Genomic DNA, 26538 nt, shown 5'->3' with positions numbered 1-26538 from the left:
GCTCCAGTCTAACCCTGTCTCCTCCAGAGCTCCAGTCTAACACTGTCTCTGTCTCCTCCAGAGCTCCAGTCTAACACTGTCTCTGTCTCCCCCAGAGCTCCAGTCTAACACTGTCTCTGTGTCTCCAGAGCTCCAGTCTAACACTGTCTCTGTCTCCTCCAGAGCTCCAGTCTAACACTGTCTCTCTGTCTCCTCCAGAGCTCCAGTCTAACACCGTCTCCTCCAGAGCTCCAGTCTAACACTGTCTCTCTGTCTCCTCCAGAGCTCCAGTCTAACACCGTCTCCTCCAGAGCTCCAGTCTAACACTGTCTCTCTGTCTCCTCCAGACCTCCAGTCTAACCCTGTCTCCGTGTCTCCAGACCTCCAGTCTAACCCTGTCTCTGTCTCCTCCAGACCTCCAGTCTAACACTGTCTCCGTGTCTCCAGACCTCCAGTCTAACCCTGTCTCTGTCTCCTCCAGACCTCCAGTCTAACCCTGTCTCTCCGTGTCTCCAGACCTCCAGTCTAACCCTGTCTCTGTCTCCTCCAGACCTCCAGTCTAACCCTGTCTCCGTGTCTCCAGACCTCCAGTCTAACCCTGTCTCTCCGTGTCTCCAGACCTCCAGTCTAACCCTGTCTCTGTCTCCTCCAGACCTCCAGTCTAACCCTGTCTCCGTGTCTCCAGACCTCCAGTCTAACCCTGTCTCTCCGTGTCTCCAGACCTCCAGTCTAACCCTGTCCCTGTCTCCTCCAGACCTCCAGTCTAACCCTGTCTCTGTCTCCTCCAGACCTACAGTCTAACCCTGTCTCTGTCTCCTCCAGACCTCCAGTCTAACCCTGTCTCTCCGTGTCTCCGTGTCCCCAGACCTGCAGACGGCCTACGTGAAGGACGTGCACGACTTCGTCCTGGAGCAGTTCAGCAGCAGCCAGTCGGAGCTGCAGAGGATCCTCCACGACGTGGAGTCGCTCCACAGCGAGCTGAGTCCCCTGAAGCTGCGCTGCCAGGCCAACGCCGCCTGTGTGGACCTGATGGTCTGGGCGGTCACGGAGGAGCAGGGTAAGAGTCCTGTGTGGACCTCATGGTCTGGGCGGTCACTGAGGAGCAGGGTAAGAGTCCTGAGTGGTCACCTCATGGTCTGGGCGGTCACTGAGGAGCAGGGTAAGAGTCCTGTGTGGACCTGATGGTCTGGGCGGTCACTGAGGAGCAGGGTAAGAGTCCTGAGTGGTCACCTCATGGTCTGGGCGGAGGAGCAGGGTAAGAGTCCTGTGTGGTCACCTCATGGTCTGGGCGGTCACTGAGGAGCAGGGTAAGAGTCCTGTGTGGACCTCATGGTCTGGGCGGTCACTGAGGAGCAGGGTAAGAGTCCTGAGTGGACCTCATGGTCTGGGCGGTCACTGAGGAGCAGGGTGAGAGTCCTGAGTGGACACCTCATGGTCTGGGCGGTCACTGAGGAGCAGGGTGAGAGTCCTGAGTGGACACCTCATGGTCTGGGCGGTCACTGAGGAGCAGGGTGAGAGTCCTGAGTGGACACCTCATGGTCTGGGCGGTCACTGAGGAGCAGGGTGAGAGTCCTGAGTGGTCACCTCATGGTCTGGGCGGTCACTGAGGAGCAGGGTAAGAGTCCTGAGTGGTCACCTCATGGTCTGGGCGGTCACTGAGGAGCAGGGTAAGAGTCCTGAGTGGTCACCTCATGGTCTGGGCGGTCACTGAGGAGCAGGGTGAGAGTCCTGAGTGGACCTCATGGTCTGGGCGGTCACTGAGGAGCAGGGTGAGAGTCCTGAGTGGACCTCATGGTCTGGGCGGTCACTGAGGAGCAGGGTAAGAGTCCTGTGTGGTCACCTCATGGTCTGGGCGGTCACTGAGGAGCAGGGTAAGAGTCCTGAGTGGTCACCTCATGGTCTGGGCGGTCACTGAGGAGCAGGGTAAGAGTCCTGAGTGGTCACCTCATGGTCTGGGCGGTCACTGAGGAGCAGGGTAAGAGTCCTGAGTGGTCACCTCATGGTCTGGGTGGTCACTGAGGAGCAGGGTAAGAGTCCTGAGTGGTCACCTCATGGTCTGGGCGGTCACTGAGGAGCAGGGTAAGAGTCCTGAGTGGACCTCATGGTCTGGGTGGTCACTGAGGAGCAGGGTAAGAGTCCTGTGTGGTCACCTCATGGTCTGGGCGGTCACTGAGGAGCAGGGTAAGAGTCCTGTGTGGTCACCTCATGGTCTGGGCGGTCACTGAGGAGCAGGGTAAGAGTCCTGAGTGGACCTCATGGTCTGGGCGGTCACTGAGGAGCAGGGTAAGAGTCCTGAGTGGTCACCTCATGGTCTGGGCGGTCACTGAGGAGCAGGGTAAGAGTCCTGTGTGGTCACCTCATGGTCTGGGCGGTCACTGAGGAGCAGGGTAAGAGTTAGGGCTGTTTGTACCGAATGGCATTTTTTTTTTTTTTTTTTTTTTTTTTTTTTTTTTACATTCTTCGAATGTCTGTCGTCATATTTTATAACGTAATCAAACATTCAAAAGATTCCTCAAACTAAATCCTCAATTTGAATAGTGTTGAATAAAGAGTCTTTTTTATTTTTTATTAAATCAACTTTCTGAATATAACTCATCAGTTTCGTCAACATGAATAATCCAATAAGGGCACGGTTGGTACGAAAGTGATGGTGACGTCTTGATGGAGCGCCAAGCGGAGGCAGATAGGCTACATCATTATTTATGATAAATGTATTATTAAAAAATGTGTGACGACTCATATACTATAATAGTATAATACTACTATAATATTAGTGTAGCCTAATCTTTATCTACAACTGTGAAGAAAACCCCCCCATTGGTTTAAACAGAATGAATAGACACATACAAAAAAGAACAATTTACAAAAAAAAATAAATAATAATAATAATAATTTGAATGTTGATTTACAATTCGAATGTCAATGTTACGAACGAAGCTTTGAACTATTCGGTACGGCCCTAGTAAGAGTCCTACCTCATGGTCTGGTCTGTCACTGAGGAGCGGGGAGTCCTGTGTGCATGTTTCAGGAGAGATTCTTTATTTTATTTTTTTATCCACTTTTTCTCCCATTTTCTATTTTTCTCCCATCCCAATTTTTTCCCCATATCATCCAATTCAACCCTCCCCTGTCTTCGAACGCTGTTTCTTGCCTCCCACAAGCCGGCTGCAATGTGGACTAAGTCATACATAGCACGAGTCCCCTCCGGTACTCGAGGTAGCAGCAGTCGCATCTTTCCACCTGCGCGGCGCGATCTTTCAGCGTCGGGGGTCTGGGCTTTGGAGGGGCCCCGCCCCCATCGCTTCCTGATTCTACTGCGCAGGCGCACCAACCGACCTGTAGGAGTCGCTGTCCACAACCCCCGATCCCCACCCATCAGTTTCCCACCCCCTAATACTGCCAATGTGTATTAGTGTGGACGACCAGCTAAACTGAAAGCAATGTGGAGCGCTGGGCTCGAACAGGGAGGGGCCTTGCCCACTGCGCCACATAGCCGCCCCAGAGATATACTTTATTAAGACGTTTTATTTATCTATGACTTTTATTTAGTCAACTTTATTCTGTATTTGTTCACATGCAGCACAATCTTCTAGCGGCCTCGCTGAGCAGAACGCCAGAAGCGTTCAAACATTCAACACTACGGATGTTCGATATTGGCTTTTTTTTACAGATACCGATATACCGATATTGTCCAACTCTTAATTTCCGATACCGATATCAACCGATACCGATATATGCAGGGTTTCCCCCCCAAAAAACTGAATAATTTCAGGTTATTAACATTACATATCTCTTGTCGTGGAATTAACACAACATTATGCATACTTTTCACAATAAATAAAAATGTGTTCTTACTTGCTTGCCTGTGTAAATAAAGGGTAAATAAATGTAAAAAAAATAAATAAAAATCTTTTATTTATTTATTTTCTTTTTTAACGGATACCGATAATCTTCGATATTACATTTTAATGCCAATATCGGACATCCCTATTCAACATGCCTGCGATACACTCTGTGACGCTCTGTCTCTCTCTCTGTCCTTCTCCAGGGGCGGAGAACCTGTGCACCAAGCTGTCGGAGAAGCTGCAGTCCAAGACGTCCAGTAAAGTCATCATCGCGCACATGCCGCTTTTAATCTGCTGCCTCCAGGTAACGCTTTATTATCATCACTAACGCTGCTTTGATCATGTGGAAGGTCAAGAGATGTTTACTTCCTGTTTGGACGGAGATGTTTACTTCCTGTTTGGACAGAGACGCTTACTTCCTGTTTGGTCAGGTCCACGGAGGACGCCATATCCCATGTGCTGCACACAGCAGCATCACACCTGGACAAGAGGCAGGGGAACTATGTGAGAATGCTATTCATCGACTACAGCTCGGCATTCAATACCATAGTCCCCTCCATACTCATAGCCAAGCTCAGGGACCTGGGCTTGAACTATGACCTCTGCCAGTGGGTCTTGGACTTCCTGACTGGCAGACCCCAGGTGGTGAGAGCAGGCAACTGCACCTCCTCATCCATCACCCTCAACATAGGGGCCCCCCAGGGCTGTGTTCTGAGTCCCCTCCTCTACTCCCTGTACACACACGACTGTGTGGCTCAGCGGAGTAGCAATACAATCGTCAAATTTGCTGACGACACAGTGGTGGTGGGCCTGATCTCTGCCAACGACGAGAGGGCCTACCTGGAAGAGGTCAAGGTCCTGGCGGGATGGTGCCAGGAAAACAGCCTCTCCCTGAACGTCAGCAAAACAAAGGAGATGATTGTGGACTTCAGGAGGTCGGGGGTCAAGGACTACAGCCCCCTCAGCATCGACGGGGCACCGGTTGAGAGAGTCAACAGCTTCAAGTACCTCGGAGCCTACATATCCGAGGACTTGACATGGACCACACACATTGACAGTGTTGTGAAGAAGGCACGACAACGCCTCTACTTCCTCAGGCGCCTAAGGAAGTTCCAAGTCAGCCAGAAGATCCTTAAGAACTTCTACTCATGTACAATAGAGAGCATCTTGACCGGCAACATCACCTCCTGGTTTGGGAATAGCACTGCACAAGACCGAAGCAGACTACAAAGAGTGACACGTTCAGCCGAACGCACAATTGGAGGGGGGCTCCCCACCCTCCAGAACATTTACTACAAGCGTTGCAAGGGCAAGGCTAAGAGAATCATTAAAGACTCCAGTCACCCGAACAACTGCCTCTTTGAACTGCTGCGGTCAGGCAAGCGATACCGGAGTCTCAAGGCGAGCACAGAAAGACTCAGAAGAAGCTTCTATCCCCAGGCCATCAGGCTGCTAAACGAACAATGAATGAACACTACACAACAACAACCACCAAACGCACATAGCACACACATCCACACGCACACACCCACTTTAAACAAACACACTGTAGCACCCACTCCACACACTTTATAGCACACACCCACTTTAAACAAACACACTGTAGCACCCACTCCCCACACTTTATATTTATATTTATGGATGAAGGATTGCACTACAACTCGTACACCTTACTGTAAATTGTACCTAAAATTGTACCTCATCCCATTTCTGCTTTGCACTAGATAGTACTGTACATTAGTACACTGCATAGTATTGTGTATTGTATATTATATGGTAACTCAGAACATTGTACATATGTCTATACCGAACACTGTGACCTCATTTTCTTCTTCTAAATTCATGCTATATTATGTTATTATGTTATTTGATACTATCTTGTCTAGCACAGTCTCTGGAGCGTAACAGTAAGAAGCATTTTGTATGAAAGTATTCTGTACTTCTGTATGACAACTATTAAAGAACTTGAACTTGGACAGAGACGTTTACTTCCTGTTTGGACAGAGACGCTTACTTCCTGTTTGGACAGAGACGCTTACTTCCAGTTTGGACAGAGACGTTTACTTCCTGTTTGGACAGATACGCTTACTTCCTGTTTGGACAGAGACGCTTACTTCCTGTTTGGACAGAGACGTTTACTTCCTGTTTGGACAGAGACGCTTACTTCCTGTTTGGACAGAGACGCTTACTTCCTGTTTGGACAGAGATGTTTACTTCCTGTTTGGACCGAAACGCTTACTTCCTGTTTGGACAGAGACGTTTACTTCCTGTTTGGACAGATACGCTTACTTCCTGTTTGGACAGAGACGCTTACTTCCTGTTTGGACAGAGACGTTTACTTCCTGTTTGGACAGAGACGTTTACTTCCTGTTTGGACAGAGACGTTTACTTCCTGTTTGGACAGAGACGCTTACTTCCTGTTTGGACAGAGACGTTTACTTCCTGTTTGGACAGAGACGTTTACTTCCTGTTTGGACCGAAACGCTTACTTCCTGTTTGGACAGAGATGTTTACTTCCTGTTTGGACAGAGACGTTTACTTCCTGTTTGGACAGAGACGTTTACTTCCAGTTTGGACAGAGACACTTACTTCCTGTTTGGACAGAGACGTTTACTTCCTGTTTGGACAGAGACGTTTACTTCCTGTTTGGACAGAGACGTGTACTTCCTGTTTGGACAGAGATGTTTACTTCCTGTTTGGACAGAGACATTTACTTCCTGTTTGGACAGAGACGCTTACTTCCTGTTTGGACAGAGATGTTTACTTCCTGTTTGGACAGAGATGTTTACTTCCTGTTTGGACAGAGACGCTTACTTCCTGTTTGGACAGAGACGTTTACTTCCTGTTTGGACAGAAACACTTACTTCCTGTTTGGACAGAACCCTTACTTCCTGTTTGGACAGAGATGTTTACTTCCAGTTTGGACAGAAACGCTTACTTCCTGTTTGGACATAAACGCTTACTTCCTGTTTGGACAGAGACGTTTACTTCCTGTTTGGACAGAGACGTTTACTTCCTGTTTGGACAGAGAGACGCTTACTTCCTGTTTGGACAGAGAGACGCTTACTTCCTGTTTGGACAGAGACGTTTACTTCCTGTTTGGACAGAGAGACGTTTACTTCCTGTTTGGACAGAGACGTTTACTTCCTGTTTGGACAGAGACGTTTACTTCCTGTTTGGACAGAGATGTCCAAACGGTCGTCCGGCCCTCTGCGTAGGAGAATGACGTTGGACAGCCTAATGACCTAATGAATAATTAGTTGTTCGGTGTTGTTCGTTGTCCACCAGGGTCTGGGCCGGCTGTGCGAGCGCTTTCCGGTGGTGGCGCACTCTGTCACCATGTCCCTGAGGGACTTCCTGGTGGTGCCCTCACCCGTCCTCGTCAAGCTCTACAAGTACCACAGCCAGTACACCTCAGGTACCAGACCCACCAGAACACAGAGCCAGTACACCTCAGGTACCAGACCCACCAGAACACAGCCAGTACAACACTCAACAAGTACCACAGCCAGTACACCTCAGGTACCAGACCCACCAGAACACAGAGCCAGTACAACACTCAACAAGTACCACAGCCAGTACACCTCAGGTACCAGACCCACCAGAACACAGCCAGTACAACACTCAACAAGTACCACAGCCAGTACACCTCAGGTACCAGACCCACCAGAACACAGCCAGTACAACACTCAACAAGTACCACAGCCAGTACACCTCAGGTACCAGACCCACCAGAACACAGCCAGTACACCACCTCAGGTACCAGACCCACCAGAACACAGCCAGTACACCACCTCAGGTACCAGACCCACCAGAACACAGCCAGTACACCTCAGGTACCAGACCCACCAGAACACAGCCAGTACACCTCCTCAGGTACCAGACCCACCAGAACACAGCCAGTACACCTCAGGTACCAGACCCACCAGAACACAGCCAGTACACCTCAGGTACCAGACCCACCAGAACACAGCCAGTACACCTCAGGTACCAGACCCACCAGAACACAACCAGTACACCTCAGGTACCAGACCCACCAGACCACAGCCAGTACACCTCAGGTACCAGACCCACCAGAACACAACACTCTACAAGTAGCACAGCCAGTAAAGATATATTTTTTTAATCCACTTTTTCTCCTCTTTTTCTATTTTTCTCCCATCCCAATTCCAATGTGCCAATTCTCCCCTCCCCTGTCTTGAACGTTGCTCGCATATGCCCCCCACTGGCCGGTTGTAGGGAGGATAGAAGCCTTGCATCACGTGTCCCCTCCGATACACCAGGAGGCAGCCTGTCACATCTTTTCACCTGCCAGCGCGGACTCTCATTGGCGAGGAGTAACATGTGGGAGGCTCACACTACCCCCGCCATTTCCTGTCTCTGCTGGGCAGGCGTCCCCCAACCGACCTGTAGGAGTCGCTGTCCACAACGTCCAGATTACCACCCATCGACTCCCCTCCCACTAACTCTGCCAATTGAATGAGTTAGTATGACGGCCAGTGGTGCAGTGCTGGGCAACCGCGGTCAAACAGCGTTTGGGCTTCGAAGTGCGCGCATCCTATTATTATGCAAAGTCTAGGTGATAAGTGCCTAGACTTTGCATAATAATAGGATACCGTTTGGCCTCCGCCCATATTACGACTGCACCCCTGATGACGGCCGGCCAAAGGCAACGCTGACAGCCGGATTCGAACCTGGTGTCTCTTGCGTTGGTGAATCCGGCTGTCAGCGTTGCCTCCGGCTTGGGCCGGCCGCCATACTGACTCAATTGGCAGAGTTAGCGGGAGGGGAGTCGATGGGTGGTAATCTGGTTGTTGTGAACAGCAACTCCTACAGGTCGGTTGGGGCGCCTGGACAGGAAAATGGCGGGGGTAGTGTGAGCCTCCCACGCGTTACTCTTGTCGCCAAATGAGAGTCCGCGCTGGCAGGTGAAAAAGATGTGACTGGCTGCCTCCACATGTATCGGAGGGGACACGTGATGCAAGGCTTCTATCCTCCATACGACCGGCCAGTGGGGGGCATATGCGAGCAATGATCAAGATGGGAGGGGAGAATTGGCACGGCTAAATTGGGATGGGAGAAAAAAAATTTAAAATGGAGGAGAAAAAAAATAATAATAAACAAACTTGAAACTTGAACTTAAAACGAACAGCTAGGCTAGCTGGTCCGTATCCGCGTTCATTTAATTTGTGCTAAGCTTAATTCCCCCCCCCCCCCCCCCCATAATGTTGGCGTGTCCCTTTTTTTTTTCTAAATGTTGAAATATCCCCCACCTGGCTTTAAAGGCGCAGGTGAGATAAAGATCCACGTGACCAACGAACACTCCCAGTCCACGCTGAGCACGCACGCCAACAAGAAGACCACGCCCTCCATGTACGAGCAGCTGCGAGACATCTCCATAGACAACATCTGCAGGTGAGTAGGGCTGACCCCTATTAGTCGATTAGTCGACTAATCGGTCGAAAAGAGCCGTAGTTTTTAATGTATACGTTTTTTTTTTATCATTCTTTCCAAAAGAAAAGAGGCATAGAAGCGTGGCTAACGCTAATGGCACGCATACCAGAGGCTAACTGCCTAGGAAAACAGGCACAGAGGCACTGAAAGAGGATTTCACCCGTCTAATGAACACACTAGACTAGACAAATATCAAGATGTATCCATCAGTGGACCGATTGCATGCTTTTGCAGAGGACAAGAAGCCTTCAGTCGACTCCTTCAGACATTAAGCACCCCCCACAGCCCAAATGGAATGATGAAAAATTCTAAAATAAATATATATATATATATTTTTTAAATATTATACTTATTTATTATTATTCTTTGTCAACCAATAGTCGACTAACGACAAATGTTGGCCAATCATAGTCGACCATCCAAATCCTTAGTCGGGGACAGCCCTACAGGTGAGATACATGACGTCTCCATATTAATAGACAACATCTGCAGGTGAGAAGAGCGACACAACCTGCACACAGATCCAGATCACAGTGTTTCCACTAGGGGGCGGCGTGGGACAAAGAATACATACCGTATGAGACCATTATACAATACATACTGGCTGCCATATACATCGTTGAATGCTGTGTGAACAGGCTGAAAACGTTATCTTATTATTAATAAAACAGATGATGTATATTATATATATATTCTTATTGCAGATGGTAACCATGATTTTTTCGTGGACATAATTAATAGTTAATAATAATAATAATCGAGTTGCAGTCAGAGGCACTATGCGATTTGAGTCGTGCCCTTCCTGCTAACTTGTCGTACAGAACTTGTAAGTGGCTTTGGATAAAAGCGTTTCAGCTAAATTACTAAATGTAAAATGTTGTACATTGTTTCATGTACAATTGGGCAGTTTGTGATGCACGCTAAATAATCCGATGAGCTTTCTTGTCAATTCAATTCATGTCAGTATTTGTTAGCTAACTGTTTGTATCTTTTAGATGACGCTAAGCTAACTGTTTGTATCTTTTAGATAACGCTAAGCTAACTGTTTTTATCTTTTAGATGACGCTAAGCTAGTGATACGCCCACCCCTAGTTGTTACCCATAGAAACGGAGCCCTCTGCTCCTCTGCTCCTCCCAGGTGTCTGAAGGCAGGGCTGACTATGGACAGTGTGATTGTAGAAGCCTTCCTGGCCAGTCTGTCTAACCGCCTCTACATCTACCAGGAAAATGACAAGTAAGTTCAGCCCCCAGGGCACCTGCTTTAAATAAAGAACCACCTGCTTTAACACATTGGACGCCAGACCCGACATATTTCGGGTTAACTCGCCATCGCTTGAGCGTCAAACCCAAGAAAATTATCTGTTTTTTGCATCTTGACCAGAAGAAACTCAAAGACAATCGACTAATATTTAATATAGTTTTAGCACTGCAAACACCGGCATTTATCCCCATTGAATAAAGCGCTGGCACACAACGGCCATACGCCCATAGCGACCTCTGGCGCTGAACCTGTTAAAGACCATAAAGAACCTCCATCACACCATAACACAGACAGATACCATAACACAGACAGATACCATAACACAGACGACACCATAACACAGACAGATACCATAACACAGACAGACACCATAACACAGACGACACCATAACACAGACAGATACCATAACACAGACAGACACCATAACACAGACAGATACCATAACACAGACGACACCATAACACAGACAGATACCATAACACAGACGACACCATAACACAGACAGATACCATAACACAGACGACACCATAACACAGACGACACCATATCACTATATCAGGTAAGTTTAGCTTGGTTCAGGTTAGCTTGGTTCAGGTTAGCTTGGTTAGTAAGACACCATAACACAAGACGACAGACATAAGACACCATATCAATATATGTGTGGCCCTCCTCACTCCAGCCTCTGCTCCCCCCCAGGGACGCCCACCTGATCCCGGACCACACCATCCGGGCCCTGGGGCACATCGCCGTGGCGCTGAGGGACACGCCCCGGGTGATGGAGCCCATCCTGCAGATCCTGCAGCAGAAGTTCTGCCAGCCGCCCTCCCAGCTGGACGTGCTCATCGTGGACCAGCTGGGCTGCATGGTCATCACCGGCAACGTCAGTCTCCATGGTTACCTCCTTTATCAGTCTCCACGGTTATACCTTCTCCTATCTCTATAGCACCAGAGCCGCTCATCATATCTCTATAACACCAGAGCTGCTCACCATATCTCTATAGCACCAGAGCCGCTCATCATATCTCTATAACACCAGAGCTGCTCACCATATCTCTATAGCACCAGAGCCGCTCATCATATCTCTATAACACCAGAGCTGCTCACCATATCTCTACAACACCAGAGCCGCTCATCATATCCCTATAACACCAGAGCTGCTCACCATATCTCTATAACACCAGAGCTGCTCACCATATCTCTATAACACCAGAGCTGCTCACCATATCTCTATAACACCAGAGCTGCTCACCATATCTCTATAACACCAGAGCTGCTCACCGTATCTCTATAACACCAGAGCTGCTCACCATATCTCTATAACACCAGAGCTGCTCACCGTATCTCTATAACACCAGAGCTGCTCACCATATCTCTATAACACCAGAGCTGCTCACCATATCTCTATAACACCAGAGCTGCTCACCATATCTCTATAACACCAGAGCTGCTCACCATATCTCTATAACACCAGAGCTGCTCACCATATCTCTATAACACCAGAGCTGCTCACCGTATCTCTATAACACCAGAGCTGCTCATCATATCTCTATAACACCAGAGCTGCTCACCATATCTCTATAACACCAGAGCTGCTCACCATATCTCTATAACACCAGCGCTGCTCACCGTATCTCTATAACACCAGAGCTGCTCACCGTATCTCTATAACACCAGAGCTGCTCACCATATCTCTATAACACCAGAGCTGCTCACCATATCTCTATAACACCAGAGCTGCTCACCATATCTCTATAACACCAGAGCTGCTCACCATATCTCTATAACACCAGAGCTGCTCACCATATCTCTATAACACCAGAGCTGCTCACCGTATCACTATAACACCAGAGCTGCTCACCATATCTCTATAACACCAGAGCTGCTCACCATATCTCTATAACACCAGAGCTGCTCACCATATCTCTATAACACCAGAGCTGCTCACCGTATCACTATAACACCAGAGCTGCTCACCATATCTCTATAACACCAGAGCTGCTCACCATATCTCTATAACACCAGAGCTGCTCACCATATCTCTATAACACCAGAGCTGCTCACCGTATCTCTATAACACCAGAGCTGCTCACCATATCTCTATAACACCAGAGCTGCTCACCATATCTCTATAACACCAGAGCTGCTCACCATATCTCTATAACACCAGAGCTGCTCATCATATCTCTATAACACCAGAGCTGCTCACCATATCTCTATAACACCAGAGCTGCTCACCATATCTCTATAACACCAGAGCTGCTCACCATATCTCTATAACACCAGAGCTGCTCACCATATCTCTCTATAACACCAGAGCTGCTCACCGTATCTCTATAACACCAGAGCTGCTCACCATATCTCTCTAGATGTTCCCCGTGTTAACACTTCCTTCGGTCAATCCTCTGACCAAGTTCTGCTTCTTCATGTATTACATACCTCGTGATTCCATTTGGTTGTTTGTTTGATGTGTTTTTAATTATTTCCCTTACGTCTGTGACATTATGTACCGTCTGTCTCTATTCTATTTTATTTAATTGTATTGTCCCCTTTCCCCGTTACCCTCCTGGAGGTCCGTCTGTCCTCTCACCTCACCAGGCCTCTTTCCCTTTCAGCAATACATCTACCAGGAGGTGTGGAACCTGTTCCAGCAGATCAGCGTGAAGGCCAGCTCCATGGTCTACTCCAACAAGGAATACAAGGACCATGGATACAGGTGACCACAGGGGAGGAGAGAGAGAGGGGGGGGGGGGGGGGAGAGAGGGGAGAGGGGAGAGGGGAGAGAGGAGAGAGAGAGAGACGGAGGAGTGGAGAGAGAGAGAGAGAGAGTGAACACAGAGACACTAGCTCAGAGAGAGAGAGAGAGTGGAGAGGGAGAGAGAGAGGGTGAGAGAGACAGAGAGAGAGCCACAGAGACGCTGTAGCTCAGAGAGAGAGAGAGGAGACTGAGGGGTGGTGTAGTGGTTAACACTGTCGCCTCACAGCAAGAAGGTCCAGGGTTCGATTCCCGCTTAGGGACCAGGTTTCCATGATGCCAGTTACCCAGGTGGGGTATCTCCCAGGCCTTTCTGTGTGGAGTTTGCATGTTCTCCCCGTGCTCGCAAGGGTTTCCCCCCCGATAAGATAAACCCAATGGAAAAACATGCACAACAACAAGATCGCTAACGCTGTGGCGTCCTTGACGAAGACGGACAGGAGCACTTGGATTGGTCCCCTGGCGCGGCTCACGTTGACGCCTGTCTGCTCCCGGCTGCCCTTGGGGGGGAAGGGCGACGGGATGGGTTAATCGCAGATACGAATTGCATGCATGCATCGCATGTGTGCCAATTGATGACCTCGGAGCAGGTCCTAAATTAAATTATTATAGAGAGAGAGAAGAGACTGAGGAGTGGAGAGAGAGATAGAGAGAAGGAGGAGTGGAGAGAGAGACAGAGAGAGATAAAAGACAGAGGAGTGGAGAGAGAGAGAGAAAGAGAAGAGACAGAGGAGTGGAGAGAGAGAGAAGGAGGAGTGGAGAGAGAGACAGAGAGAGATAAAAGACAGAGGAGTGGAGAGAGAGAGAGAAAGAGAAGAGACAGAGGAGTGGAGAGAGAGTGAAGGAGGAGTGGAGAGAGAGACAGAGAGAGATAAAAGACAGAGGAGTGGAGAGAGAGAGAGAAAGAGAAGAGACAGAGGAGTGGAGAGAGAGAGAAGGAGGAGTGGAGAGAGAGACAGAGAGAGATAAAAGACAGAGGAGTGGAGAGAGAAAGAGAAGAGACAGAGGAGTGGAGAGAGAAGAGACGGAAGAGTGGAGAGAGAGAGACAGCGGAGTGGAGAGAGAGACGGAGGGGTGGAGAGAGGGAGGAGACGGAGGGGTGGAGAGAGAGAGAGAGAAGATTTGATTTGATTTGATTTAATTAGGGATCCCCATTAGCTGGTGCGATAGCAACCAGCTAGTCTTCCTGGGGTCCACACAAAAAAAAACATACAAAAACAATCACTATTGCAAAAACAAAATTATTAAAAGTCAGTACACACAATGTATAATGAAACTACTGTAACAATTAAGATAGCTAAAATTAATTAATTAATTCTTTAAAATACAACAACTCTACTAGACTAGAAAACCAAGTTAACATTCTAAAGACAGAGATCAAAGCAATATACAGACAAAAATCGGAATTGCAAATACGCAGCACAAGACAACAGCAGTACTTCCAAGGATCTAAACCTAGTCACCTATTAGCCATGCGACTAAGAGTTAATGCAAAATTTGCAGATATAACTGCCATTAGGAAACAACAAGCTCTAGTAACAGAACCCGAAATAATAAACGATACATTCAAAGAATTCTACTCCGATTTGTATAATTCAGAGACGACCTTTGATCAAGACAAATTAGACACATATCTTAATCAAATTACTCTCCCTAAACTTTCGGAGGACGACGCTAAACAGTTAGAAGCACCGATCACATTAGAAGAACTCAAGAAGGCCATATCCGGAATGAAAAACGGCAAGGCTCCCGGAATTGACGGTATCCCATCAGAAATGTACATTTCTTGCTGGGACATATTTGGACCCTTATTACTAAATATGATCTTATACTCAGTCAAAGAGGGAAGCTTCCATAAACACCAAAATATCGCACTCATTTCAGTTCTTCACAAAAAAGACAAAGACCCCACTGAGTGCGGTAGTTACCGTCCTTTAAGCCTCCTCGGAACCGATGTCAAACTGTACTCTAAGATATTAGCCATCAGATTGCAAAAGCATATGACGTCTTTAGTTCACCCGGACCAAACAGGCTTCATAAAAGGTCGCCTGATCAATGATAACATAAGGCGAATACTGCACGTACTAGACGCAGACAAAGAGGACACCACACCTAAGGCGATGCTATCCCTGGATGCTATGAAAGCATTTGACAGGTTGGAATGGTCGTTTCTATGGGCAGTATTAGAAAGGATGGGGTTAGGAAAAGGATTCATTGATATGATTAAAGTACTATACAAGGACCCATCGGCCAGGATTACAACAGGCACATTCATCTCCGATATCTTTCCGGTATCACGCTCAGCCAGACAGGGTTGCCCTCTTAGTCCCGGACTATTCGATCTATCATTAGAACCTTTAGCACAATTTATAAGACAATCCCAACACATAGAACCAATAGTAATCAAGGGCACACAACATAAAATTAGTTTATATGCGGACGACGTAATATTGTTCATGCAAAACCCCAACAACACATTGCCGCATATACTCAAGTTGATAGAGAACTTTGGTGATTTATCGGGATTTAAAATAAATTGGCCTAAGTCGGCTTTTCTTCCTCTTAACATCAGTGCAAAAAAAGACACAACCCTCCCAGGTGCGATACCCATGGTCAAACATTTTAGATGCTTGGGAGTGGAAATATTTCCCACCATAAGACAAACGGTGAAGCACAATTACACAAAAATACAGAACAAAATCAAAGACGACCTGGACAGGTGGGCAAAACTTAAAAACTCAGTACAGGCAAGGGTATCAATAGTTAAGATGGATGTATTACCAAGAATCAATTTCTTCAGCTCAATGCTTCCGTTACCTCCTCCAGAGGGCTACTGGAAAAGATTACAAACCTCCACATACAAATTTATTTGGAATAACAAACCACCTCGCATAAAAAGATCCACCGCACAGAGAAATAAAGCAGACGGTGGCATGGCAGTTCCAGATTTTTTACAATATTTTAAGGCCTTCACATTAAGACCACTGAAGATATGGTTTGACCCCCAGGCTTTGGTATCTTGGAGAGAATTAGAAGAAAACATAGTAGCCCCACAGAGACTAAAAGACATAGCACACACTAAACTTTCAATCAAGCATTGTGAGCGAGAATTTGGCCCAATAATTACCCATGCAATCAGAACATGGCGGGAAACACAAAAGAAATATCCTAACCCTCAAGAATGGCATAATCACACTCCCATATTCAATAACAATGCACTCTTAATGCGAAAACGCCCTATAAGATTCCCTATATGGGAAGAGCAAGGCATACACTCATTAGGGGATATTTTTAATAACAAGGGCCTCTGTAGTTATGTCGAAATATGCACAAAGTTTAACCTCACCGAGTCCACATGGCTTTTTTACATACAGTTACGACTTTGTCTGAGGTCTCACGGTGTTCCATCACTCATACCAATTGAACACCACAGATACCACAATTTTTTCTATGAAAGAGAAACATTGGGAGGTTTTGTATCAGGTTTTTATTATCAATTACTAACGTCCTCGTATGAAACCCTTCAACTAGACACTGTCTGGAGGAGGGATATACCAGACCTGGAAAATGACTTTGATTGGCAAGGAGCCTGGGCAAATGTCCGACTTACATCAAGGAACCCGGATCATCAACAAATCAATCTGAACTATATTCACAGGTCATACTTGACTCCTATAAGGCTGTGCAAAATGGGGCTTAAACAAGACTCCAAATGCTCCCAATGTACAAATGGGGACGAAGGAACATTTATGCACATGTATTGGGACTGCCCACCAGTTAAGGCATTCTGGAAAGATGTGTCCCAACAATTATCAATACTCGTATCTTGGAATATACCTGTACACCCCTCGGTATTACTATTGAATGATGTTTTTGAGTTTGCAGTGAATCCACAACTAAAGAGATTGGTTTTATCGGGTATCACAGTAGCTAAAAAACTGATCGCATCACGTTGGTTTCAACCGGAAAAAATGTGCCGAAAAGTGTGGTTTCTTACATATCTCGATGTGATATATCAAGAAATATCTACAGCAAGAATTCTGGGTCTCAATGAATCCAAAATGTCAATGTGGTTAGAAGTGGTGGAGAGAATAAAAGCTAGCTTATAATGGTGGTGTCTGGTTAGGAGTGAGGGATAATGGAGGTACTATCCAAGAGGGGGTCCGGGAGGGGGGGGTTCGAGCTGGAGCATATGTGTGTAGGGTTTTAGAAAATAGGTATTAGGGGTATATTATATACTAACATTTATATAATTGTAATTTCGCTGGATATACACTGTATACGGTTAAAATGTTATTATAGACTAATTTTGTTTTATCTTGTTTCTGTACTTGCATATATTTTAACCACCTTTACTGAAAGTTTCATTATGCATTGTGTGTTGAGTACTGACTTTTAATAATTTTTGTTTTGCAATAATAAAAAAAATATAAAAAAAAGATAGCTAAAATTACATTAGTGTAAAACAAAAACAAAAAATTACTTTACAGTGTTAAAAACAATTTAAAAACAATTTAAGATTCTTTTTAAAAGTGAATCTACTGTAAATGCAGCAGAGGTTCCGAGGCAGGCCATTCCAAAGAGTTAATGCTCTAAAAATAAAAGATCTCCCCAAAGCGCTGGTTCTAGGACCTGGCAATTCACGCTGCCCACTACTGGAAGAGACGGAGGAGTGGAGAGAGAGACAGAGAGAGAGAAGAGACAGAGGAGTGGAGAGAGAGAGAGAGAAGGAGGAGTGGAGAGAGAGACAGAGAGAGAGAAAAGACAGAGGAGTGGAGAGAGAGAGAGAGAGAAGAGACAGAGGAGTGGAGAGAGAGAGAAGAGACGGAGGAGTGGAGAGAGAGAGAGACGGCGGAGTGGAGAGAGAGAGAGAGAGAGAGAGACACAGAGACACTGTAGTTCAGAGAGAGGGAGGAGACGGAGGAGTGGAGAGAGAGAGAAGAGACGGAGGAGTGGAGAGAGAGAGAGAGAGAAGAGATGGAGGAGTGGAGAGAGAGAGAGAAGAGACAGAGGAGTGGAGAGAGAGAGAAGAGACGGAGAAGTGGAGAGAGAGAGAGAGAGAGAAGAAACGGAGGAAATAGAGAGAGAGAGACAGAGAGAGAGAGAGAGAAGAGATGGAGGAGTGGATAGAGAGTGAACACAGAGACACACCTCCTGATCACACCGTGCAGCAAAGGGAACTAGGGATGTCCGATATTATCGGCCGATATTGGCATTAAAATGTAATATCAGAAAGTATTGTTTTTTTTTTATCCACTTTTTCTCCCCATTTTCTATTTTTCTCCCATCCCAATTTCGTATTTCCAATTCTCCCCTCCCCTGTCTCGAACGTTGTTAGGCCACGCCTCCCACTGGTCGGCTGCAGTGAGGACCAAGCCTTGCATCACGTGTCCCCTCCGGTACTCGAGGAGGCAGCCGTCGCATCTGTTCACCTGCACAGTGCGATCTCTCAGTGGCGAGGAGTAACGCGTGGGAGGCTCACGCTGCCCCCGATACTTCCTGATTCTGCTGTACAGGCGCACCAACCGACCTGTGGGAGTCGCTGTCCACAACATCCGATCCCCACCCACCGGCTTTCCCACCCTCTAACACTGCCAATTGTGTTAGTATGACGGCCGGCCAAGCCGGTAGCAACACAGAGAGCTGGGCTCGATACCAGCATCTCCTGCATTAGTGGCGAGCGCAATTGGGGGTTAAGTGCCTTGCTCAAGGACACTTCAGCGGTTGGTGTTAAGGGAATAGGAGAGAGTTATTAATTCACTTCCCCAGCCCAGATATTTTCCTGCCGGTACGGGGGATCGAACCAACGACCTTCCGGTCACAAACCCGCTTCTTTAACCTTTAGGCCACCGCTGCCCTAAACGATCACACGGTCTTGTCTCGTGGGTTAAATAAACGATGTGTTCCCCCCCCTCCCCCCGTCACACACAGACACTGCTCCCTGGCCGTGATCAACGCTCTGGCCAACATCGCCGCCAACCTGCAGGCGGAGCACATGGTGGACGAGCTGCTGGTCAACCTGCTGGAGCTGTTCGTGCAGCTGGGCCTGGAGGGCAAGAGGGCCAGCGAGAGGTCGTCCGACAAGACCCCCGTCCTGAAGGTACCGTCATATACACACAGGCCTCCGACAAGACCCCCGTCCTGAAGGTACCGTCATCATATACACACAGGCCTCCGACAAGACCCCCGTCCTGAAGGTACCAGCATATACACACAAGACCCCCGTCCTGAAGGTACCAGCATATACACACAAGACCCCCGCTCTGAAGGTATCCTCCGTCATATACACACAGGCCTCCGACAAGACCCCCGTCCTGAAGGTACCAGCATATACACACAAGACCCCCGTCCTGAAGGTACCAGCATATACACACAAGACCCCCACTCTGAAGGTACCTCCATCATATACACACAAGACCCCCACTCTGAAGGTATCCTCCGTCATATACACACAAGACCCCCACTCTGAAGGTACCACCATCATATACACACAAGACCCCCGCTCTGAAGGTACCACCATGATATACACACAAGACCCCCACTCTGAAGGTACTACCATCATATACACACAAGACCCCCACTCTGAAGGTACTACCATCATATACACACAAGACCCCCACTCTGAAGCTACCATCATATACACACAAGACCCCCGCTCTGAAGCTACCATCATATACACACAAGACCCCCCCACTCTGAAGGTACCACCATCATATACACACAAGACCCCCACTCTGAAGGTACTACCATCATATACACACAAGACCCCCACTCTGAAGGTACTACCATCATATACACACAAGACCCCCACTCTGAAGGTACCACCATCATATACACACAGGACCCCCACTCTGAAGGTACCACCATCATATACACACAGGACCCCCACTCTGAAGGTACCACCATCATATACACACAAGACCCCCACTCTGAAGGTACCACCATCATATACACACAAGACCCCCACTCTGAAGGTACCTCCATCATATACACACAAGACCCCCACTCTGAAGGTACCACCATCATATACACACAAGACCCCCACTCTGAAGGTACCACCATCATATACACACAAGACCCCCACTCTGAAGGTACCTCCATCATATACACACAAGACCCCCACTCTGAAGGTACCTCCATCATATACACACAAGACCCCCCACTCTGAAGGTACCTCCATCATATACACACAAGACCCCCGCTCTGAAGGTACCACCATCATATACACACAAGACCCCCACTCTGAAGGTACCACCATCATATACACACAAGACCCCCACTCTGAAGGTACCATCATATACACACAAGACCCCCGCTCTGAAGGTACCTCCATCATATACACACAAGACCCCCACTCTGAAGGTACCATCATATACACACAAGACCCCCGCTCTGAAGGTACCATCATATACACACAAGACCCCCACTCTGAAGGTACCAGCATCATATACACACAAGACCCCCACTCTGAAGGTACCTCCATCATATACACACAAGACCCCCACTCTGAAGGTACCATCATATACACACAAGACCCCCACTCTGAAGGTACCAGCATCATATACACACAAGACCCCCACTCTGAAGGTACCAGCATCATATACACACAAGACCCCCACTCTGAAGGTACCAGCATCATATACACACAAGACCCCCACTCTGAAGGTACCATCATATACACACAAGACCCCCACTCTGAAGGTACCAGCATATACACACAAGACCCCCACTCTGAAGGTGTCCTCCATCATATACACACAAGACCCCCACTCTGAAGGTACCTCCATCATATACACACAAGACCCCCACTCTGAAGGTACTACCATCATATACACACAAGACCCCCGTCCTGAAGGTACCACCATCATATACACACAAGACCCCCACTCTGAAGGTACCATCATATACACACAAGACCCCCACTCTGAAGGTGTCCTCCATCATATACACACAAGACCCCCACTCTGAAGGTACCTCCATCATATACACACAAGACCCCCACTCTGAAGGTATCCTCCAGCATATACACACAAGACCCCCGCTCTGAAGGTACCCTCCATCATATACACACAAGACCCCCACTCTGAAGGTACCTCCATCATATACACACAAGACCCCCGCTCTGAAGGTACCATCATATACACACAAGACCCCCACTCTGAAGGTACCTCCATCATATACACACAAGACCCCCGCTCTGAAGGTACCATCATATACACACAAGACCCCCGCTCTGAAGGTACCACCATCATATACACACAAGACCCCCACTCTGAAGGTACCATCATATACACACAAGACCCCCCACTCTGAAGGTACCTCCATCATATACACACAAGACCCCCACTCTGAAGGTACCATCATATACACACAAGACCCCCACTCTGAAGGTACCACCATCATATACACACAAGACCCCCACTCTGAAGGTACCATCATATACACACAAGACCCCCACTCTGAAGGTACCTCCATCATATACACACAAGACCCCCGCTCTGAAGGTATCCTCCACCATATACACACAAGACCCCCACTCTGAAGGTATCCACCATCATATACACACAAGACCCCCACTCTGAAGGTATCCTCCACCATATACACACAAGACCCCCACTCTGAAGGTACCTCCATCATATACACACAAGACCCCCGCTCTGAAGGTACCGTCATATACACACAAGACCCCCACTCTGAAGGTACCATCATAAACACACAAGACCCCCACTCTGAAGGTACCTCCATCATATACACACAAGACCCCCACTCTGAAGGTACCATCATCATATACACACAAGACCCCCACTCTGAAGGTACCTCCATCATATACACACAAGACCCCCACTCTGAAGGTACCACCATCATATACACACAAGACCCCCGCTCTGAAGGTAGCCTCCACCATATACACACAAGACCCCCACTCTGAAGGTACCTCCATCATATACACACAAGACCCCCACTCTGAAGGTAGCCTCCACCATATACACACAAGACCCCCACTCTGAAGGTACCTCCATCATATACACACAAGACCCCCACTCTGAAGGTACCACCATCATATACACACAAGACCCCCACTCTGAAGGTACCACCATCATATACACACAAGACCCCCACTCTGAAGGTATCCACCATCATATACACACAAGACCCCCACTCTGAAGGTACTACCATCATATACACACAAGACCCCCACTCTGAAGGTACCATCATATACACACAAGACCCCCACTCTGAAGGTAGCCTCCACCATATACACACAAGACCCCCACTCTGAAGAGAGGAAAATAACGTGTTGTGATTGTTGTATAATAGTATAGTTAGTAACAGCAAGTATAGCAGCATCGGGACATAGAAGAAAAACTGCACATTGTATATAGAAGTGTCGGTGTACATAGGATCCAGTGCCTCTAAGTGATTTATTAACATGTCTATTTTACCATGTCTATTCTAGTTATCTTTTTATTACTATTACTATTGTTTTATTGCACAATCGTAGCGGGCATGGCCGCATGTCACTGTATGCCCCGGTGTGAAAGTGGCATCAGGGGACACACAGACACCAGACGCTGAACCTGCCTCTCTTCCCTCCTCCAGGCGTCCAGCAGCGCCGGGAACCTCGGGGTTCTCATCCCAGTCATCGCTGTGGTAAGAGCTCGTCTTCAGCCCAGTGAGCCCACCATGACGGTGTCCTCCCAGTCTCTACTCACAGCCACCCAGCTCAGCCTAATCTCTACTCTCTACTCTCTCATCTCTACTCTCTAATCTCTAATCTCTACTCTAATCTCTACTCTCTACTCTACTCTCTAATCTCTACTCTAATCTGTACTCTCTACTCTCTAATCTCTAATCTCTAATCTCTACTCTAATCTCTACTCTCTACTCTACTCTCTAATCTCTACTCTAATCTGTACTCTCTACTCTCTACTCTCTACTCTCTAATCTCTAATCTCTACTCTAATCTGTACTCTCTACTCTCTACTCTCTAATCTAATCTCTACTCTCTCATCTCTACTCTCTAATCTCTAATCTCTACTCTACTCTCTAATCTCTACTCTAATCTGTACTCTCTACTCTCTACTCTCTAATCTCTAATCTCTAATCTAATCTGTACTCTCTACTCTCTACTCTCTACTCTCTAATCTCTAATCTCTAATCTAATCTCTACTCTCTAATCTCTACTCTCTACTCTCTAATCTCTAATCTAATCTCTAATCTCTACTCTCTAATCTCTACTCTCTAATCTCTACTCTCTACTCTCTACTCTCTAATCTCTACTCTCTACTCTCTAATCTCTAATCTCTACTCTCTACTCTCTAATCTCTAATCTCTAATCTCTACTCTCTAATCTCTACTCTCTAATCTCTAATCTCTACTCTCTAATCTCTACTCTCTAATCTCTACTCTCTACTCTCTACTCTCTAATCTCTAATCTCTACTCTACTCTCTAATCTCTACTCTCTAATCTCTACTCTCTAATCTCTACTCTCTACTCTCTAATCTCTACTCTCTAATCTCTACTCTCTAATCTCTACTCTCTACTCTCTAATCTCTACTCTCTAATCTCTACTCTCTACTCTCTAATCTCTAATCTCTACTCTCTACTCTCTAATCTAATCTCTACTCTCTAATCTCTACTCTCTACTCTCTAATCTCTACTCTAATCTCTTCTCTAATCTCTACTCTAATCTCTACTCCCTAATCTCTACTCTCTAATCTCTACTCTCTAATCTCTACTCTCTAATCTCTACTCTCTAATCTCTACTCTCTAATCTCTACTCTCTAATCTCTAATCTCTACTCTCTAATCTCTAATCTCTACTCTAATCTCTACTCTCTAATCTCTAATCTCTACTCTCTACTCTCTAATCTAATCTCTACTCTACTCTCTAATCTCTAATCTCTACTCTCTAATCTCTACTCTCTACTCTCTAATCTCTACTCTCTAATCTCTAATCTCTACTCTAATCTCTACTCTCTAATCTCTAATCTCTACTCTCTACTCTCTAATCTAATCTCTACTCTCTAATCTCTAATCTCTAATCTCTACTCTCTAATCTCTACTCTAATCTCTACTCCCTAATCTCTACTCTCTAATCTCTACTCTCTAATCTAATCTCTACTCTCTAATCTCTACTCTCTAATCTCTACTCTCTAATCTCTACTCTCTACTCTACTCTCTAATCTCTACTCTAATCTCTACTCTCTAATCTCTACTCTCTAATCTCTACTCTAATCTCTACTCTCTACTCTACTCTCTAATCTCTACTCTAATCTCTAATCTCTACTCTAATCTCTACTCTCTAATCTCTACTCTCTAATCTCTACTCTAATCTCTACTCTAATCTCTACTCTCTAATCTCTACTCTAATCTCTACTCTCTAATCTAATCTCTACTCTCTAATCGATACTCTCTACTCTCTAATCTCTGCTCTCTACTCTCTAATCTCTACTCTCTAATCTCTAATCTAATCTCTAATCTCTAATCTAATCTCTACTCTCTAATCTCTACTCTCTAATCTCTACTCTCTAATCTCTACTCTCTACTCTAATCTCTACTCTCTAATCTCTAATCTAATCTCTACTATCTAATCTCTAATCTAATCTCTAATCTAATCTCTAATCTCTAATCTAATCTCTACTCTCTAATCTCTACTCTCTACTCTCTAATCTCTAATCTAATCTCTACTCTCTACTCTAATCTCTACTCTCTAATCTCTAATCTAATCTCTACTATCTAATCTCTAATCTAATCTCTAATCTCTACTCCCTAATCTCTCATCTCTAATCTAATCTCTACTCTCTAATCTAATCTAATCTCTAATCTCTACTCTCTCATCTAATCTCTACTCTCTACTCTCTAATCTAATCTCTACTCTCTAATCTCTACTCTCTACTCTCTACTCTCTACTCTCTAATCTCTACTCTCTAATATCTACTCTCTACTCTCTAATCTCTACTCTCTAATCTCTAATCTCTACTCTACTCTCTAATCTCTACTCTCTACTCTAATCTCTAATCTCTACTCTCTACTCTCTACTCTCTAATCTCTACTCTACTCTACTCTCTACTCTCTAATCTCTACTCTAATCTCTACTCTCTAATCTAATCTCTACTCTCTACTCTCTAATCTAATCTCTACTCTCTACTCTCTAATCTCTACTCTCTCTACTCTAATCTCTACTCTCTAATCTCTACTCTAATCTCTACTCTAATCTCTAATCTACTCTCTAATCTCTACTCTCTAATCTCTAATCTCTCGCTCCGCTCCTCAGTTGACGAAGAGGTTGCCGCCCATCAAGGAGGCCAAGCCTCGTCTGCAGAAGCTGTTCAGAGACTTCTGGCTCTACTCCGTGGTCATGGGCTTCGCTGTGGAGGGCTCAGGTGGGCTGGTGATGAGTTTATAATAACTGATGATGATGATGATGATGATGATGATAACTGATGATGAGTTTATAATAACTGATGATGATGATGATGATGATGATGATGATGATGATGAGTTTATAATAACTGATGATGATGATGATGATGATGATGATGATGATGATGATGATAACTGATGATGAGTTGATGATGATAACTGAGGATGATGATGATAACTGATGATGATGATGATGATAACTGATGGTCTTCATCAGGCCTGTGGCCAGAGGAGTGGTACGAGGGCGTCTGTGAGATCGCCACCAAGTCCCCGCTGCTCACCTTCCCCAGTGGAGAGCCGCTGCGCTCCGAGCTGCAGTACAACTCTGCACTGAAGAACGACACAGTCACCCCTGTAGGAGAACACGCACACACACGCACACACACGCACACGCACACACACACACACACACACACACACACACACACACACACACACACACACACACACACACACACACACACACACACACACTCACCTACACACACACACACACACACACACACACTCACCTACACACACACACACACTCACCTACACATACACACGCACGCACACACACACCTACACACACACCTACACGCACGCACGCACACACTTTTCACATCGGTGCATCACTATATATTTTATATATTACACATTATTGTGAATTTTAAACACAAACATACTTAAAATTAGTAATTATTATTTATTTAAAAAAAAATTATATTTTTAGCGGTCGAAATCTACTATAATAAAAAGAGAAATCCAAAACCACTTTCCACCAGCGGAGGCGGTGCCCTAGTGCAGTGGTTCCCGCCGTGGGGGGGTCACCAGATGA

General features: G+C 46.4%; 1 protein-coding gene across 1 annotated transcript in view; it reads left to right on the top strand.

The window, feature by feature from the left end:
- Positions 1-26538, top strand: part of pi4kaa (phosphatidylinositol 4-kinase, catalytic, alpha a) — a 144460-nt gene that overhangs the window by 17279 nt on the left and 100643 nt on the right. Inside the window, exons 11-21 of the mRNA XM_084325266.1 lie at positions 845-1036; positions 4028-4128; positions 7113-7242; positions 9110-9239; positions 10417-10512; positions 11237-11420; positions 13153-13253; positions 19224-19392; positions 22893-22943; positions 25570-25678; positions 25936-26072. Of these exons, the coding sequence (XP_084181392.1) occupies positions 845-1036; positions 4028-4128; positions 7113-7242; positions 9110-9239; positions 10417-10512; positions 11237-11420; positions 13153-13253; positions 19224-19392; positions 22893-22943; positions 25570-25678; positions 25936-26072 (1400 nt within the window). The remainder of the gene's footprint in view (positions 1-844; positions 1037-4027; positions 4129-7112; positions 7243-9109; positions 9240-10416; positions 10513-11236; positions 11421-13152; positions 13254-19223; positions 19393-22892; positions 22944-25569; positions 25679-25935; positions 26073-26538) is intronic.

The sequence above is a fragment of the Notolepis coatsorum genome, assembly GCF_963971535.1.
Source record: "Notolepis coatsorum genome assembly, chromosome: 11".
NCBI classification, from domain to species: Eukaryota; Metazoa; Chordata; class Actinopteri; order Aulopiformes; family Paralepididae; genus Notolepis; species Notolepis coatsorum.
Note: the sequence above shows the minus strand (reverse complement) of the source record. Positions and strands in the feature narration are given on the sequence as shown.